This window comes from Neoarius graeffei, chromosome 28, assembly GCF_027579695.1.
Source record: "Neoarius graeffei isolate fNeoGra1 chromosome 28, fNeoGra1.pri, whole genome shotgun sequence".
NCBI classification, from domain to species: Eukaryota; Metazoa; Chordata; class Actinopteri; order Siluriformes; family Ariidae; genus Neoarius; species Neoarius graeffei.
Window position 1 is genome coordinate 26,403,493 of NC_083596.1, and position 18,213 is coordinate 26,421,705.

General features: G+C 41.3%; 1 protein-coding gene across 2 annotated transcripts in view; it reads left to right on the forward strand.

The window, feature by feature from the left end:
* ncs1a (neuronal calcium sensor 1a) overlaps nucleotides 1-18,213 on the forward strand; it is a 225,822-nt gene that overhangs the window by 125,797 nt on the left and 81,812 nt on the right. For both annotated transcript variants that reach the window (XM_060913112.1, XM_060913111.1), the window contains exon 4: nucleotides 17,999-18,137. In XM_060913112.1, coding sequence (XP_060769095.1) covers nucleotides 17,999-18,137 — 139 coding nt within the window. The remainder of the gene's footprint in view (nucleotides 1-17,998; nucleotides 18,138-18,213) is intronic.

Genomic DNA, 18,213 nt, shown 5'->3' on the forward strand with positions numbered 1-18,213 from the left:
CTCTGCCCTGCTTCCCTGCCCACTGTGTAAATGCATATCAGTCTAGGCCAACCTAGGCTGTGTACTTTCTAGCCTAGGGTTGGCCATTTGAATTCTCTATTTAGTTGTACTTTTTATGATTTGGTTTGTTTCCTTGGCTGTTTGAGTATTGGTACTTCAACAGAATATTACACTAGGTATTACAATCCCAATTCCAAAAAAGTTAGGACACCATCTCATCTCATTATCTCTAGCTGCTTTATCCTGTTCTACAGGGTCGCAGGCAAGCTGGAGCCTATCCCAGCTGACTACGGGCGAAAGGCGGGGTACACCCTGGACAAGTCGCCAGGTCATCACATAGACACAGACAACCATTCACAGTCACGGTCAATTTAGAGTCACCAGTTAACCTAACCTGCATGTCTTTGGACTGTGGGGGAAACCGGAGCACCCGGAGGAAACCCACGCGGACAACATGCAAACTCCGCACAGAAAGGCCCTTGCCGGCCACGGGGCTCGAACCTGGACCTTCTTGCTGTGAGGCAACAGCGCTAACCACTACACCACCGTGCCGCCCATTAGGGCACCATGTAAAACATAAATAAAAACAGAATGTGAAGATTTGCAAATCATGGAAACCCTATATTTCATTGAAAATAGTACAAAGATAACATGAAATGTTGAAACTGAGAAATGCTATTTAAAAAAAAAATTTGCTCATTTTGAATTTGATGTCAGTAACACATTTCAGAAAAATTGGGACGGGGCAGCAAAAAACTGAAAAAGTTGTGTAATGTGAAAAAACCTAATTTAGTTAATTGGCAACAGGTCAGTAACATGACTGGGTATAAAAAGAGCATCCCAGAGAAGCTGAGTCTCTCAGAAGTAAAGATGGGGAGGGGGTTCACCACTCTGTGAAAGACAGTGTGGGCAAACAGTGCAACAATTTAAGAATAATGTTCCATCCATCCATTATCTGTAACCGCTTATCCTATGCAGGGTTGCGGGCAAGCTGGAGCCTATCCCAGCTGACTATGGGTGAGAGGCAGGGTACACCCTGGACAAGTCGCCAGATCATCGCAGAGCTGACACATAGAGACAAACAACCATTCACACTCACATCTGTGGTCAATTTAGAGCCACCAATTAGCCAAACCTGCATGTCTTTGGACAATGGGAGGAAACCAGAGCACCCGGAGGATACCCACGCAGACACAGGGAGAACGTACAAACTCCACACAGAAAGGCCCCTGGCTTGAACCCAGAACCTTCTTGCTGTGAGGCGACAGTGCTAACCACTATACCACCATGCCACCCCAGAATAATGTTCCTCAATGTAAAATTGCGAAGAATTTAGGGATCACGTCGTCTATAGTACATAATCTCATGAAAAGGTTCGGAGAATCTGGGGAAATCTGTGTATGCAAGAGACAAGGCTGAAAACTGACACTGGATGCCTGTGATCTCCAGACCCTCAGGCAACACTGCATTAAAAGCAGATACGTGTCTGTAGTGGAAATCACTGTATGGGCTCAGGAACACTTCAGAAAACCATTGTCTGTGAAAACACTTTATTACTGCATCCACAAATGCAAGTTAAAACCATATATAAACAATATCCAGAAACACCGCCACATTCTCTGGGTTCGAGCTCTTTTACGATGGACTGAGACAAAGTGGAAAATTGTCCCGAGATCTGATGAATCAAAAGTAGAAATTCTTTTTTAAAATCATGGACACCACGTCCTGCAGGCTAAAGAGGAGAGGGACCATCTGACTTGTTATCTGTGCACAGTTCAAAAGCCAGCATCTGTGATGGTATGAGGGTGCATTAATGCACATGACTGCTTTCTGCACACTATATAAAACTGCATGGCTCCATAGTAAAAGAGTCTGGGTGCTAAACTAGCCTGCTTACAGTCCAGACCTGTCTCCCATTTAAAACATTTGGCGCATTATGAAGCACAAAATATGACAAAGGAGACCCTGAACTGCTGAGCAACAGAAATTGTGTATCAGACATGAATGGGACAATATTTCTCTTTCAGAATTACAACAATTGGTCTCCTTAATTCCCAAACATTTACAGAGTGTTGTTAAAAGTAGAGGTGATGCAGCACATGCCCCTGTTCCAACTTTTTTTGAAACGTTACTGACCTCAAATTCAAAATGAGCATATGTTTTTAAAAACAATAAAAGTTTCTCAGTTTCAACATTTCATATGTTGTCTTTGTACTATTTTTTTATGAAATATAGGGTTTTCTTTATTTGCAAATGATCACATTCTGTTTTTATTTACAGTTTACACAGCATCCCAACGTTTTTGGAATTGGGGTTGTATTCACTTCTTCAGTTGTCCATTTTCTTTTTCCATAAGTCTATGATCAGCTCCTTGGTTTGGTGGTGTTGAGGACCAGGTTGTTGTCTCTGCACCACCCAGACAGCTGCTCCACCTCGTCCCGTTAAGTGGACTCATCCCCCCAGATATGAGCCCCACTACAGTGGTGTCATCCACAAATTTACTGTTACTGAAGTGGGCAGGGGTGCAGAGGGTGAAGAGTAGGGGGCTCAGTATACAGCCCTGTGAGGAGCTAGGACTGAGGAGATGTGGGGGCCTACTCTTACCCTCTGAGAGCGATCAGACAGAAAGTCCTTAATCCAGGGGCAGATGGACTAAGACAGTCCCAGGTCTGTCAGTTTAGACAGCAGTCTGTGTGGGAGGATGGTGTTGAATGCTGAGCTAAAATCCACAAAGAGCAGCTACAGTAAGCATAGCTCCTCTGCTGCTCTAGATGAGTGAGGGCAGTGTGAAGAGTTGTGGGTATGGTGTCCTCTGTAGACCTGTTACCTCTGTAAGCATACTGGTATGTGTCTAACATGGGTGCGATGCTTGTGATGATGTAATTCCAGTTCAGTTTCTCAAAGCACTTCATGGTGACAGGAGTAGGTGCCACTGGACGGTAGTTATTCAGGCTGCTGATGGTGGTCTTTTTTTTGGCAGTGGAACGATAGTAGAGGACTTCAGGCAGGGTGGGATGGTGGACTGGAATAGAGACTGGTTGAAGATATTGGTGAAGACCAATATTTTTTTCAATCTTTGAAGACCCCAGCCAGCTGATCTGCGCAGTCCAGCAGCATCCGTCCGCAGATGTCATCGGTTCCTGCAGCTTTCCTAGGTTTCACCACCCTCAGTGTGTGCCTCAACTCATGCTCCTCTACTCTGAGGGTGTGGCTGCTGTGGGCTAGTGGATGTAATGTGTCTGCCTCTGGTCATTCCACCTCGAAGCGGGCAAATAAGTGGTTCAGCTCTTCTGCCAGTGAAGTATCCCTGTCAGCAGCTGAGAGGTTGCTGGATTTATAGCTGGTGATGTCCTGGACCCCCTGCCAGATCTGCCTTGTTTTGTTGCTGTGAAAAATAGTCCTCAATTCAAGATTCAAGACTGCTTTATTGTCATTGTGTAGATGCACAATGAAATTCATGAAATGGTCCTCAATATATACATAAAAGAGGTTTACATAAAAGATACAAGATTTACAAACATTTGACATAAGGGTTTACAAATTTACAAGATAGACAAAATTTACAAACAAGAAAGATATGCAATGTACAGACATTCACATAACATACTGAGCACTTGTGAAGGGTATTGCACATGATAATAGGTATTGCACTGGTAATAGGTATTGCACTGGTAATTCAATTCAGCTCTATTGTCTCATGTACTCGAGACAGTATCACACAGTACAATGAAATTCTTATTCTGTGAGTCCTCCAGCAACATTACCTAAACATGAATAGACATTAAAAAAAGAAAGTAATTAAAGTTAGATAATAAAGTAATTAAAATAAAGAAATTAAATAGATATCAGGTAATTAAAAACAAGGACATATAGTAAAAAAGATGCAGCAAAGTGTCAGTATAAATAAATAGGTAGTTCAGTTCAGTGCAAACCCTACAGGACTTGGGGAGAGGCAGTGGCTGGGTTTTGTTCACGAGCCTGATGGCATGAGGGAAAAAACTGTCTTTCAGCCTAGTTGTTTTGGCTGCAATGCTCCTATAGCGTCTCCCTGATGGTAGCAGCATGAACAGTTTGTGTTGTGGATGGGTAGTAATTGAAATTGTGTTCATAGATATTGCACTAGTAATAGATAAATAACCATAAGTATAAATGTTGCAGAAGATGTGGGTAGATTGACACGTTACTGATTGTGGTGTGTGTGTGTGTGTATGTGACTTCAGAGCAGAGTTCAGTGTGGTGATAGATTTGACATAGAAACTGTTTTTGAACCTTGTGGTGCATGCTTTGATTGTTCTGTAACACTTGCCCGAGGGTAACAGCTGATAGGCTGGGTGGGATGAGTCCTTTAGGATGCAGTGTGTTTTCTGCAGGCAGCGGGACGTGTATATGTCCTCAAGAGTAGGCAGCTGCTTGTTGATTTTTTTTCTGCAGTTTTTAATGACTCTTAGCAGAGCCTCCTTGTCTGCTGCAGAGCTCTTACCATACCACATCAAGATGCTGTTTGTGAGGACATTCTCAATGGTACACTGGTAGATGAGTGCACTGTGGGGACAGTGCACTCATCTCATCTCATCATCTCTAGCCGCTTTATCCTGTTCTACAGGGTCGCAGGCAAGCTGGAGCCTATCCCAGCTGACTACGGGCGAAAGGCGGGGTACACCCTGGACAAGTCGCCAGGTCATCATAGGACTGACATATAGACACAGACAACCATTCACATTCGCATTCACACCTACGGTCAATTTAGAGTCACCAGTTAATCTAACCTGCATGTCTTTGGACTGTGGGGGAAACCAGAGCATCCGGAGGAAACATGGGACAGGGCACTGTGATAGGGAAATGTTGAAGATATTTGTAAATACCGTACCTTAGTTAATTTCGCAGCACAGTCTCTGAGGACCCATCCTGGGCCAGCTGCTTTCCATATGCTTATGTTATGGACTGTGCGTGTGACATCTGCAGACTATATGATGAGGCAGCTCGTATCTGTGCCTGGAGCAGTGGTTGTGATAATCTTTGTGCTGTCCCTCTCATGGCGACCAAATAAGTGGTTGAGTTGCTCTGCCAGTGAGGCACTGCTGCTGCTGGTGGTCATGTTGATGGTGTTGTTTTGTGTTGTGATGTGACGAATAGCTTGCCATACCCTACGGGGATCTGAGTTATCAAAGTGGCCCTCAATCCTCCTTCTGTAAGCTGCTTTGGCATTTCTGATACCTCTTCTCACTTCCAACTGGGCAACACTGTACTGCTGTGTGTCTCTGGCCTTGAAAGCCCTATTGCGGGTCTTTAGCAGTAGTTGGACGTCTTTTGTGATCCATGGCTTGTCATTGGGGAAGACACGCACGGATTTGTTTTGTAGTAGTCGCAGTGTCCATGCAGCTTTTTATGTAAACAGGACAGTGGAAGTGTAGGTGTCAATGTCATCATCCTCAAATATGGTCCAGTCAGTGCGACTGAAGCAGTCCTAAAGCTGTTCAGAAGCTCCACTTGGCCACACTCGTATAACTTTAGTTGTTGGTTTTACTGTGCTGATAATGGGTCTATGTGCCAGAATTAAGAACAGGGAGATGTGGTCAGATTGGCCCAGATATGGAAGAGGAGATGCCTTAAACCCATGCTTAATGTTGCTATAAACATGATCTATTTTGTTTTTTCCTCTTGTGGGGCACTGGACATGCTGATGGAATTTTGGTAGAACTGTCTTTAGGTTTGCATGATTAAAATCACCTGCTATTACAAACACTCCGTTCAGATGTGCATTCTGTTGTTTGTTAATTGCATATAGCAGATAGCCTAGTGCAGCTGCAGTCTTAGTGTCAGGAGATATGTATACAGCAGTGATTATGATTACTGTGAATTCCCTCAGTAGATAGAAGGGATGACAATTCACTGTTAAATACTCCAGGTCTGGAGAGCAGTGGGAGTCAGTGATCTTAGCAATTGTGTACCAGTTGTTATTTGTGTAAACACAAAGTCCTCCTCCTCTGCTCTTACCAGAGTCTAGCGTCCTATCGGCTCAGTGTGTAAGCGCGGTCTGCTAGCTTGATAGCCTCCTCCGGAATCATTGGGTTCAACCGTGTCTCCGTAATGATCATAACACAGCAGTTCTTGATGGTTTTCTGCATGGATATAGAGAGCTGCAGCTCCTCGATTTTGTTGGGAAGTGATCTTGCATTTGAGATGAAGAGCCTTGACAGCAGGGGTTTGTGTGGGGCTCTAGATAGCCTACCATGCATGCTGGCTCGGCAGCCTCGCTTTTGTTTCCACTCTCTGCGCCATCTTTGTCGCTTCCCAGCTGGAACGGTAATCCACAGTGACCCCGGCGGTCTAATGAGTTCTTCTGGGATGTCTTGTTTAACATGTTTGGTGAAGTATTCTATGTTGAAAGCATAGCTGTTTTGCAGCAAACCGATGTTTAACAGCTCGCTTCAAGTGCATCTTATGTTCTCATAAGCATATCTGACACACAGAAATAAATAAATAAACGAAATATGAACAAAAGAGCCATTTCCTGGAGTGCTGAGCTGCTGTGTGTGCACATGCTGCCACCTTGCAGAGTTTGTTCTGGGTGTTCCTCCTTCTTCTTCTTAGTTTCTTCCTCTTGTAAGCAGCCTTGGCCTTTCTGATGCTTCTTTTCAGGTTGGCTCTGACAGCGCTATATTGTGCCCCAAACCAGACCTGAAAGTGGTGTTTCTGTTCCTGAGTAGGCACTAGACCTCTTGTCATCCAGAGCTTCTGGTTGGGATCGATCTGGATGCAGTTGTCCACAGTGACAGTGGCATGCAGTACTTAATGTAACAGAGAACAGTTGTTGTGTACTCTTCCAGGTCCTGATGTTCAAAGATATTCCAGTTTGTTCTTTTGAAGCAGTCCTGCAGCTGATGAGAGGCACCTTTGGGCCACGTTTTAACAGTTTTCGATATGGCAAGAGCACTTTTTCTGAGGGGGATATATGGCAGAATTAAGAGCAGAGACATGTGGTCAGACTGGCCCAGGTATGGTAGTGATTTCACCCTGAAGTCCTGTTTGATGTTGGAGTAGACCTTGTCCAATGTATTTGCTCCCCTGGTAGCATGCTTGGAATTTAGGGAGCACTGCTTTTAAATCAGTACGGTTTAAGTCTCCTGCTATGATTTGAACAGCCTCAGGATACATACTCTGTTGACTGCTAATGGTGTTCCATAAATTATCAAGACCAAGTTAGCATTAGCATCTGGTGGAATGTACACAGCTGTTATCATGACCACAGTAAACTCTTGGGGAAGCTGTATGGGCCTGTATTTAGCAGTCACATACTCCAGCTCCGGAGCGCAGTGGCTGTCTACACTCTTACCGTTAGTACACCAGCTGTTGTTTACATATAGGCATAGCCCCCTCCTTTGCTCTTACCAGAGTCCCTGGTCCTGTTATGACTGTGTACTGTGTGGCCTGCTAGCTCGATAGCTGTATCTGAAATGAGTGAATGAAGCCAGGTCTCGGTGATTAGCAGAATGAAACTGTCCTTGTTTGCTGCAACCTGTAGCTTCAATTCGTCCATCTTATTTGCGAGGGATCTTGCACTGGTAAAAAAGATAGTAGAAAGAAGCAGCTTGTGTGGCCACCACTGTAGCCTCACCAGCACGCTGGCCCTGCAGCCTCACTTCTGACTCCTGTCCCTGTGCCACCTCCATCTCCTGCCTGTGAGGATGGTAATCCACGGAGAGCCCAGGCACCTGGCTTTGTCTGCTGGGATGTCATGGGAGTGGAGAAACTCAGCTGTAACAATCCGCTCGCTGCATAATCCTATTTTTAGGATATTGTGCTGGCTGTAAATGATGTTTGCCCATCAGGATGAATAATAACACGTATACAACCAGCCAAACAAAGCACCAAAAAGGAGAGCGCTAAGCCACTGTGTCTGTGCGCGCCGCCATCTTCATCTACATTCTGGGACATACTGTACAGCTTGGACTTCCAAACAACCCGTGCACATACTCTTTATATGTGTTTACTTTTCAAACTGTATATATATAGTGTGGATTCCTACTTATTGTATTTATATTACTACTTTTGTCTATTTTTAAATTCTTTTATCTTAACTGTTTAAGCACCAACCACCACAGCAAATTCCTTGTATGTGCAAACATACTTGGCAATAAATTCGATTCTGATTTCAGCAAGTGACCTGCAAACTAAAGACCCAATAGAAAATGAAGCAAAAGTATGCAACTCACTCCCGGTTCCCTAGCAAACAAATGATAAAATTAAAATCAAATTTAAGCAGACCAGAATTAAAATATTTTGGTAAAGTGTCTGATTACAAATACACTTCCAAAAGTCTTTTATTCATTATTCACTTCCTGCAGATGGGTTGAATCATAGTTGAGACCACCTCTCTGCACAGGAATGGAAACAATGCAGCAATACTGCATACGTGAAAGGTTCCTAGCTATTAGTTAGTACAGAACCATGTAAACATTAACACAGTTATTTGCGTTAACATATCGGAGAGAAAAGTGTGGATCTGTTCGCATCTAACAAAACCCTTGTAATGAGTTGATAGTATAAATTTGACTGTAACATGCCATTTGGAAATCTCCTGCTGATTAGCAACGTGGCATGCTCATCAAACAGGAGAGTTATGCATGCACAGGATCTCACATTTGGACAAAATATAAGATGAGAATGTGTTAATTCTAACAAGCTCAAAATGGCAGAAGTAGCTAAAAATACAAGTGATTTTCATTAAAAAGCAATGGTCACACACTCAGATTGTTGCTATTCAAATGCTCTGTTAGCTTTCATTAATAGTCTATACACATGTCCACTTGTGTGAACTTCACTGTGTCAGTCCTAATGTCAGTATAAATTCTGTGGGCTAGTTTTATGTTTACAAACAAGGGAAATAATTTAAAGGCTCTTTAAGCACTTTTTTTACTCTGCATACTTTCATTATACAAGTGTGTACTGTGGGCAGGAGGCTTTCATCAAATTTATTTTCCAACAACAGATGGTCTGGTCAAACTTGGCAAAAATGTGTCCAGTCTGTCTTATCAAATATATCTGGGATCATAAAGTAAATCTCTGTTTCTATGCAATGGATCTTGTGTCATATATGGTGTTGCTAATTTGGGGTCCTTATTCAACTGTAAATCATGAATGAATGAATGAATTTATTTATTTTGAACATGTATAAAAAAGGTATGTAACTATTTGTACATACAAAAGAAAGAAAACGAGAAATAAAAAAAAATAAAATAACAAAGAGCTAAGACATTACAAAACACCGCACATTTTTCGAAAAAGGAGTGGGAAGAAGTATAATACTTTTTTAATTTCCCACCCATTTTTAACTACTCTGAAATCCAAACTACATTAATACACCTATAAAAATATATACCATATATACACTTAATGAATATCTATATAAATATATAACTACAAAAAAAAAAAAAAATATATATATATATATATATGAGTGATTCCACGCTTATGGGTACTGAAATGGGGACATGAACTTATTCACCTAAAACCATTTCTTTTTTTACCATCAGGTCACAAAACATGTAATCTTTAATGAATGATATGTTAAAAGATAACTTTAATTTTCTGATATGTAATAAAAACATATTTATATGCCAAAGTCAAGCCTATGAGTTCCAAAATGATGTCTGTTACATTACTTCTGTTACGATTGTCCATCTCGCGTCTGTTACAAATTAATTACAATCTAGCTATATACCATGTTAATCTTATTGAAAGAATGTGTATGTTTATTCTACTACACATGTTTATTAATTATATTTGCTAAAACATCACTGTTTTGCGCACTGTCATTTTGGTGGAGGGTAGAAAACGTCAACACATGGGTGATCACAAGTAATGTTGCTCAGCTGATTAGGTGGGTGGGGACACTCACCTGGTTTGGTGTTTTGGCTTGCCGTTGGCTGGTAATATTCCGTGAAATGTGTTGATAAACGGGAGCGAGCACGCACAGAGACAAAAATCCAATTGCATGCTGGAAGAGCGACGCACATCACCGGTTTATAACTGTTCGGTTTTCTGTGGTTTTGTCCCCACCGAAGAGGGCGCTAGAAGAGCGAGACTTGGGTATAACTCAGTGTCCAAAATGTTTTGTTTATTTTTCTCTCTTTACTTGTGACACGGCAGCAGGTTATAAACCTGTGGTGTGCGTCGCTCTTCCAGCATGCAATTGGATTTTTGTCTCTGTGCGTGCTCGCTCCCGTTTATCAACACATTTCACGGAATATTACCAGCCAACGGCAAGCCAAAACACCAAACCAGGTGAGTGTCCCCACCCACCTAATCAGCTGAGCAACATTACTTGTGATCACCCATGTGTTGACGTTTTCTACCCTCCACCAAAATGACAGTGCGCAAAACACCTCCCACTTGACTGAATGATCGCAAGATCCAATGAAGTCACAATTTCTACTAATTTCTCCCTTTCAGAGTCCCTTTTTTTTTTTTTTTTTTTTTTTCCAGTGCATGATGCAGATTTGCAGTTCTTCATGAGCTTCGTTGACCAGAAGAGCTGCGAGCCATGACTGGTATGGGATCAGTGGTACAGTCACTTTATCCTCATCCAACGACTGGACTCTTCCTCCACAGACAAGTAGACCCGTGGTGGGATGTTTTTGAACGACCAGGCGATCAAGTGTTGAGTCTTGGAACTTGACGTTGTGTTGGGCCTCAAGGGCCAAGAAGTTGAAGGCGGTAGCTCTTTCATCAGTTGAGAGGCATGTTTTTGCCTCCCACTTTAGGGCTCCTGAGGTCTGGGTGCGTTTGCTCAGCCAGATGTCAACTGCTCTCTTCAGCCAGCCAAGAGCTCCACACAGACGTGTCAGAGAGCTGAATCTTTTTGGTTCAACTAGTTTCACGAGAGCGATGATGTTTTGGGCGGGCCATTTCAAGGGCTGAGCTGTGGCGGACAAGACTGTTGCTGAAAATGCCTTCCTTTGAAGCGCTGAAACATCTCCAGTGACTGAGGAGATAACTTCTCCAGCTGTTTTCACAGGCCATTCTTCAAAGGGGAGTTTTAGGAATCCAGGGCCTTCCTGCCATGCAGATCCTTCTGCAAGGTCCTCAGGGGTTGCACCCCTTGTGATGAGGTCAGCAATATTTGCCTTCCCTTCAACCCATCTCCAGCTGTCGACGGGCCCGGCTTTTTGGATTTCCCCTACTCGATTTGCAAAGAAGGATTGATAGCCATAGCTATCCTTCTGGATGGCTCCAAGAATGGTCTGGCTATCGACTATGTGGACCCACTTGTCGACTTGGATGTAGCAGTGCTTTTCGAAGTAGGACCTCAGGCGAGTTGCGAAGACAGCCCCACACAGCTCTGCTTTGATGGCATCACCCTTTTGGTCTAGAGGAGTTAGTTTGGCCTTTGACTCGACTAACCTGACAATGATTCCATCAGCGGTCTCCCAGCGGAGGTATAGAACGGCTCCATATGAAGCTTCACTGCCGTCAGAGAAAGTGATGCCCATGGGGCGGCCCATGGCTCCAGGGGGAGTGAGGCTTCTAGTGAACCTCACCTTGCCGAGTCTTACGCACTGCTCGAAGAGGGTTATTGCAGCCTCCCTGAGATGCGGTGAGAGGGGGTCATCCCAGGTATCTTTGACAGGACGGTCTTTCCCGGCCTCCTGAAAGGACTCCCTCACCAGCATCACACCCTTTTCTTGTGCGCAAAACAATCACCTTCCTATGTTTCAAAAAGTAATTCTACATTGTTAAAATTGAGAATATATATATGTCCACAACACTTCTGTTACGTTCTGACTTTGGCATATAAATATGTTTTTATTACATCTCAGAAAATTAAAGTTATCTTTTAACATATCATTCATTAAAGATTACATGTTTTGTGACCTGATGGTAAAAAAAAAAGAAATGGTTTTAGGTGAATTTTTAAAAATAAGTTCATGTCCCCATTTCAGTACCCATAAGCGTGGAATCTCTCTCTCTCTCTCTCTCTCTCTCTCTCTCTATATATATATATATATATATATATATATATATATATATATATATACACACACACACACACACACACACACACACACACATACACACACTTCATAAATATCTATATAAAATATATAACTACAAATATACTATACCATATATACACTTCATAAATATCTATATAAATATATAATTACAAAATAAATATCTACTACATACCTATCCCTGCAAATATAAATATATAAACTATCCCTATAAATAAATATATACCATATATACCAAGTTAGTTCTAATATAACAATCAACCCTATTCTATTTATAGATTAATGATTTTTCTTATTAAAAAAAAAGTCATCATACTATCACTATGCTAGAAACACCTCATTGATGTTTCTAGCATAGTGATAGTATGATGACTTTTTTTTATAAGAAAAATAATGAATCTATAAATTAATGATTTTTCTTATAAAAAAAGTCATACATATAATTGCATACATTGAAGCTTAGATTCTGATGTCTCTGCAAAAAATGTTTTTCCTTCACGTATTTACATATCTTTGCATATTTTATCATTTTCTGTGAACACACCCTCCAAACATAATCTGTTGTCTTGTTTACCTTAAGGATGTGCCCTGAAGAAGCTTTTCGACTTATCAATTTTTTTCAGCCACTCAAATTTCAGATTAAATGTCAGGGCTGATTTTCCCAAAAGCACTATAGCTCAAGGATGATTCTGAAACGGTAGATTGAGGAGCTCCCAATTGGCACAACAGAAAACGGTTCACCTTATCATCAGGAGATTGCAAGATTGAATCCCGACAATACAACAGACATCCATCGAGACCCCCCCCGTCATTCATAGTGATGCTGCCTTGTGGTGCAGTAGTTTGAAAAGATGCACTGATTAGCCCGATTGCTGTTTTGGGATCGAAGAGAGATGGCTGGTGTGTGGGAATTAGCAAATGAACAAATTGGGGGAGGTGTAAGATTATCTTCAAGGTACCATATAATATATTTATGCAGCATTTTAAATTATTCTCTGGTGTCTAAATCAAAAGTATGTGACTTTGGGCAGGGCGACAAATACCCAGATGCAGTTTTACAACCATATGATTTGGCCCTAATTTACAATGAAGCACCACGATGGCTCACACAGAAGCAACATGTCAAAAGCAACCAAATTAGCTTGCTTCCGAGTTATGTCTTGTTGATTAAATATAAATTAGAGATTTACTTGACAAAGAGATTGACAAAGATGCATCTTAGGCAGCTGGGCCATAGAAGGTTCACGCTGCACGCTACACGCTACACGTTCACGTGAAGAACCGGACCCTGGGCCATTAAACTTCATGCTTGGATGTTCACGTGTTGCGTCTGTTCTACTTTGACCGAGTAACCAACAATATGGACTCTTCGGATGACGACGATTGCCTCATTCTGCTTTTACTGAGACAGAGGAAGAGAAAAAGGAACAGAATTTGGAGCCGAGAACACTTCCTTCTGAGAGAAACCCGTGGTGAATTTCACCGAACATTCTATAATCTGCTTGACAATCCCGATGAAGAACTATTTTTCAATTATACCATTCAATTATATTTTTTCTGAAGTTTTCCCCTGAAAGCATAGAGTTATCTCCCTAGACCCGTTCTGATTGGCTGGCGCGGCGGTGACCGCATGCATTGACTGGAATTTCCATCTTCACGCCTAGAAAAAAGTGTGCATGTTCATTTCACGCGTGAAGTGTGCAGCGTGCAACGTGAACGCCGTTCTATGGCCCAGAGCAAGTCATGCTACGTTTGTCCACTTTTCTTTACACGCGTGTAGCGTGTAGTGTGCAGCGTGAACCTTCTATGGCCCAGCTGCCTTATGTTGTAGATTTATATGACTACACAGACCAATTCTTTAAATGGGACACATGTAGGAAATAAAATGATCCTCACTGTATACAAGTTAGGTCATTTAGTTAGCTATGTCAGCTACTTGGAGCTTGCTATTAGCTAACGTTACCCATACTAGCTACTTGCTTTTGAGCTCAACAGCAACACAAAGTAAATTAAAGGTGATTACTAATTATGAAACTTTCAATTTAAGATGATCTGGCTTCAAACATCAAAAAGTGGATAAAATCTAATGACATGGCTCGCTACTTGCAGGTTTTGGTTGGGGCTCTGATGCCAGTAAAGTTAGAACTGCCCTTCTCGTCAGTGTCAAACACTGAGCAAAACCTGCTCAATATTGCCCAAGGTTTGAGAAAGTGTCCGGAGTGAAATGTGCAGCGCAAGCTAACAACTTCGCATTAAAGTTGTCAGGGATCCTGTTAAAGATGCCTGGTGACAGTTCAGTTTCTTGGGAAGGGCAAGAAATGTTGTGACCCCTTTCACAGCCTGGAATAGCACATTTGTACCTGCAGAACTGCTGAAGTTTCAGCTGTGCAGGTCCATAATAATAATATTGCCTGAGCTAGAGCATGGATTGGTGTTGCAAATTCTGGGGTCTTTAATATTAATCACTACTGTTATGAAATAGTTACATTACTACTGTTATGAAATAGTTTAGGATTTATGAATTGGACCACTTTACTGCCATATTTTGCTTAAGCAAGATTAGAATTTGAAGGAGGAGACAACAGTGTTTCAGGTTCATGGTACGTCAGTTCCAAGTGCCAAACTTTCAACTATGACAAAATAGATACAGTGTTCTATTCTATGACACCGTTAACTGCAGGATGGTTTGGGGAAACTAGGCCTGCCTCACTTTCTTTGGACAACCCCAATTCCAAAAAAGTTGAGACGTTGTGTAAAATGTAGATAAAAACAGAACGCAATGATTTGCAAATCTCATAAACCCATATATTTTTCACAATAGAACATAGACAACATATCAAATATTTAAACAGAGAAAATGTACCATTTTAAAGTGTATGTAATGCCTTTTTGTAATACTTTAAAATTAATATACATCATTAGTATTAACCAAAATGAATTAATAAAGCAGGAGGGGAAATAATATAAATTATTTATTATTTTATTATAGAGCACAAAACTATCAATAAATCGTGGCTTCCAGATCCCGGAAGAAGGCAGCCTTGCCTCAGGGCAAATCTTGCATGACGTCACACATGGAACCCCGGTTATCTGGATCATTTCCGTTCATCTGACTCCATGCTTGTTTACTCAATGAAATTCGATATTGTTTTTGGAATCTTACAAAAATAACGATGGGAAAGCGCTGTGTTGTGTTTGGATGTTCAAATTCATATACAACAAGACATTCAGGTCACGAATTTCTGAGAAAAGACAATAATCTAAAGTGACAGTGGGTGAGGTTTGTGCAAACGGAACTTACACCCCCTGTCAAGAAGAAGAGAGCTGTGAACAAGTTGATGACAGCCCGTGTAAATATGCATTTTTTTTGTTATCAGTTAATAACCACTAGTTAATTATCTAGATTGATTAGAATATATTTACATTAGTGTTAGAGTCGAGGCACGAAATGATGGACACTAATATTTGCATATTTCTATCTATTATAACATAATTATATGTATTAGTACATGATTTATACAAATCTAATTAAATTTTCCAGCTGTTGCACCATGCCACGGCATCTACACAAATCAAGACAGAATCATGACCAGAGAATTACTGGAGCAAAAAGAAACCCATTGATTTAATAAATGACATTTGATCTGACATTGGACAGTTTGTCGATTCCCCTATTATCAACCACTTAATATTTTCTTTCAATAATTACACTGTGCCAGTCCTGCGCGCTTTGGCGTGCGCACCAGAAGGACTCTCGGGCGTGCTCTGGACTGCATGCGCGCCAAGCGGACGCTTGAACGTGCACTGTTAATTATGCATACCTGCGTGTGATTAAGACACGTCAATGTGCCTATAAAAGGACTGTGTCAATGCACACTCGGCACGAAGTATTATGTAACGTTTGCACACTTTGCCGAGCCATTTTCTCTGTGTTGATCTCCTGGTTTTCCGATCCCTGTTCCTAGTTTCCGTTTTTGGGCTGTGCCTGTGATACTGTGTGCCTCGCTTGACCCATTGCTTGTTTCTCGTTTATGATCTTGCCTGCTGTTTTGGATTGTTTGCCTGTTTGTCACTTTTTATTAATAAACATTGGCTACTTCTGCACTTACATCTGTCTCCCACCTATCCCCTGACATGATTAAGTGTATGCTTTAAAGATTACATTTCTGCATTTATTGAGGTACATGTAAATATTTTCCCTATATTTTACAGTGGCCAGCTTAGAATAAAAATCCACAAACCAATCTGTGTTTCCAATTCTCTCTGGTTAGTGATGCGCTATTGACGGTGAGTGGGACTGTTGTGATCTGAGTGAACTGGCAGTGTCTCGTTTTAGGGGCTCGAAAAGATAACCACTTACTCTAGAATGTCCTTGATAATCTTCTGCCCCTTCATCCGACATAAGGATCCCAATCACTATCAGAATTCTCTCCAAAACATGATTCCATATCAAGACTGGTCTAACCACTACTGCACACGAGAATGAAACTGACACCTGGATCCTTGTTACACGTGTGACATCACGCACCCCTTCGGGATCTTCCGGATGAGTCTTGGCAGATTCCGTGAAAATCAGCTAATGTTATTGATTTTCCATTAATTTATAGCCTTTTGGGTCAGCTATGGTTCGAAAACACATGGTCAATCAATATAATGATTGTTGCTTTGTACAAGGAAAAAAGTGGGGTTTAGAGGCATTACATATGCTTTAAGAAAAAAAAGGTAATTTTGAAGCAATTTTGAAAAAAAAAGTAATGGCAGCAACATATCTCAAAAAAGTTGGGACAAGGCCATGTTTACCACTGTGTACCATCCCTCTTTTAACAATAGTCCATAAGTGTCTGGGAACTGAGACCAGTTGCTGGAGTTTTGGGAGAGGAATGTTGTCCCATTTTTGCCTGATATAGGATTTTAGCTGCTCAACAGTCCTGAGTTTTCTTTGTTGTATTTTTCGTTTCATAATATGCCAGATGTTTTCAATTTGTGAAAGGTCTGGACTGCAGGCAGGTCAGTTCAGCACCTATACTCTTCTATTACGAAGTCATGCCGTTGTAATTGATGCAATGTGTGGTTTAGCATTGTCTTGCTGAAATATGCAAGGCCTTCCCAGAAAAAGACGTCATCTGGATAGGAGCATATGTTGCTCTAAAACCTGTATATATCTTTCAGCATTGATGCTGCCTTTCCAGATGTGCAAGTTACCTATGTCTTAGGCACTAATGCACCCCCATACCATCAGAGATGCAGGCTTTTGAACTGAGCACTGATACCAAGACGGATGGTCTCACTCCTCTTTAGTCCGAAGGACACAGCGTCTGTGGTTGCCAAAAAGAATTTCAAATTTCGATTTGTCTGACCACAGAACAGTTTTCTACTTTTCCTCAGTCCATTTTAAATGAGCTTTGGCCCAGAGAAGACAGTGGTGTTTCTGGATCATGTTGACATATGGCTTCTTCTTTGCATGGTAGAGTTTGAACCTGTGTTTGTGGAGGGCCCGAAGATCACGGGCATCCAATATTGATTTTCAGCCTTGTTCCTGCCATCAAATTCAAAATGAGCTAATATTTGTCATGAAATAGTAAAATCTTTCAATTTAAACCTTGTTATATTGTGAAAAAAATATATGGGTTTATGAGATTTGCAAATGATTGCATTCTGTTTTTAATTTACATTTTACACAGTGCCCCAACTTTTTTGGAATTGGGGTTGTACGTTTCATATAATTCATCATTTATTTTGACTGATTGTGGATTTTTTATTTTTGTAAGAACATACTGACTGCATTTTACTGCATATACAGATGCCAAATAAGATCATAGAGAAGCTCACATTTATTAATAACTGATTCCTACATCTCTCACCCCACAACTTGTTCCCTTCCTGTCTCTGTTCCTCTCTTAATAATAACTGTGTACTGTACCAACTGTATATGGTTGAAATGACAAATAAAAAGACCTTGGCCTCTTCTGTTCTTTTCTTGTCAGGTATAAGGGTTTCATTAAGGACTGTCCCAGTGGGCAGCTTGATTCAGCTGGCTTTCAGAAAATCTACAAGCAGTTTTTTCCCTTTGGGGACCCCACCAAGTTTGCTACATTTGTTTTTAATGTCTTTGATGAGAACAAGGTAAGGAGGATTACAACCCACTACCTATGAGCAGTTTGTGTGTGTGTGTGTCAGTGGCGGGTCCTGAAAATTTTCT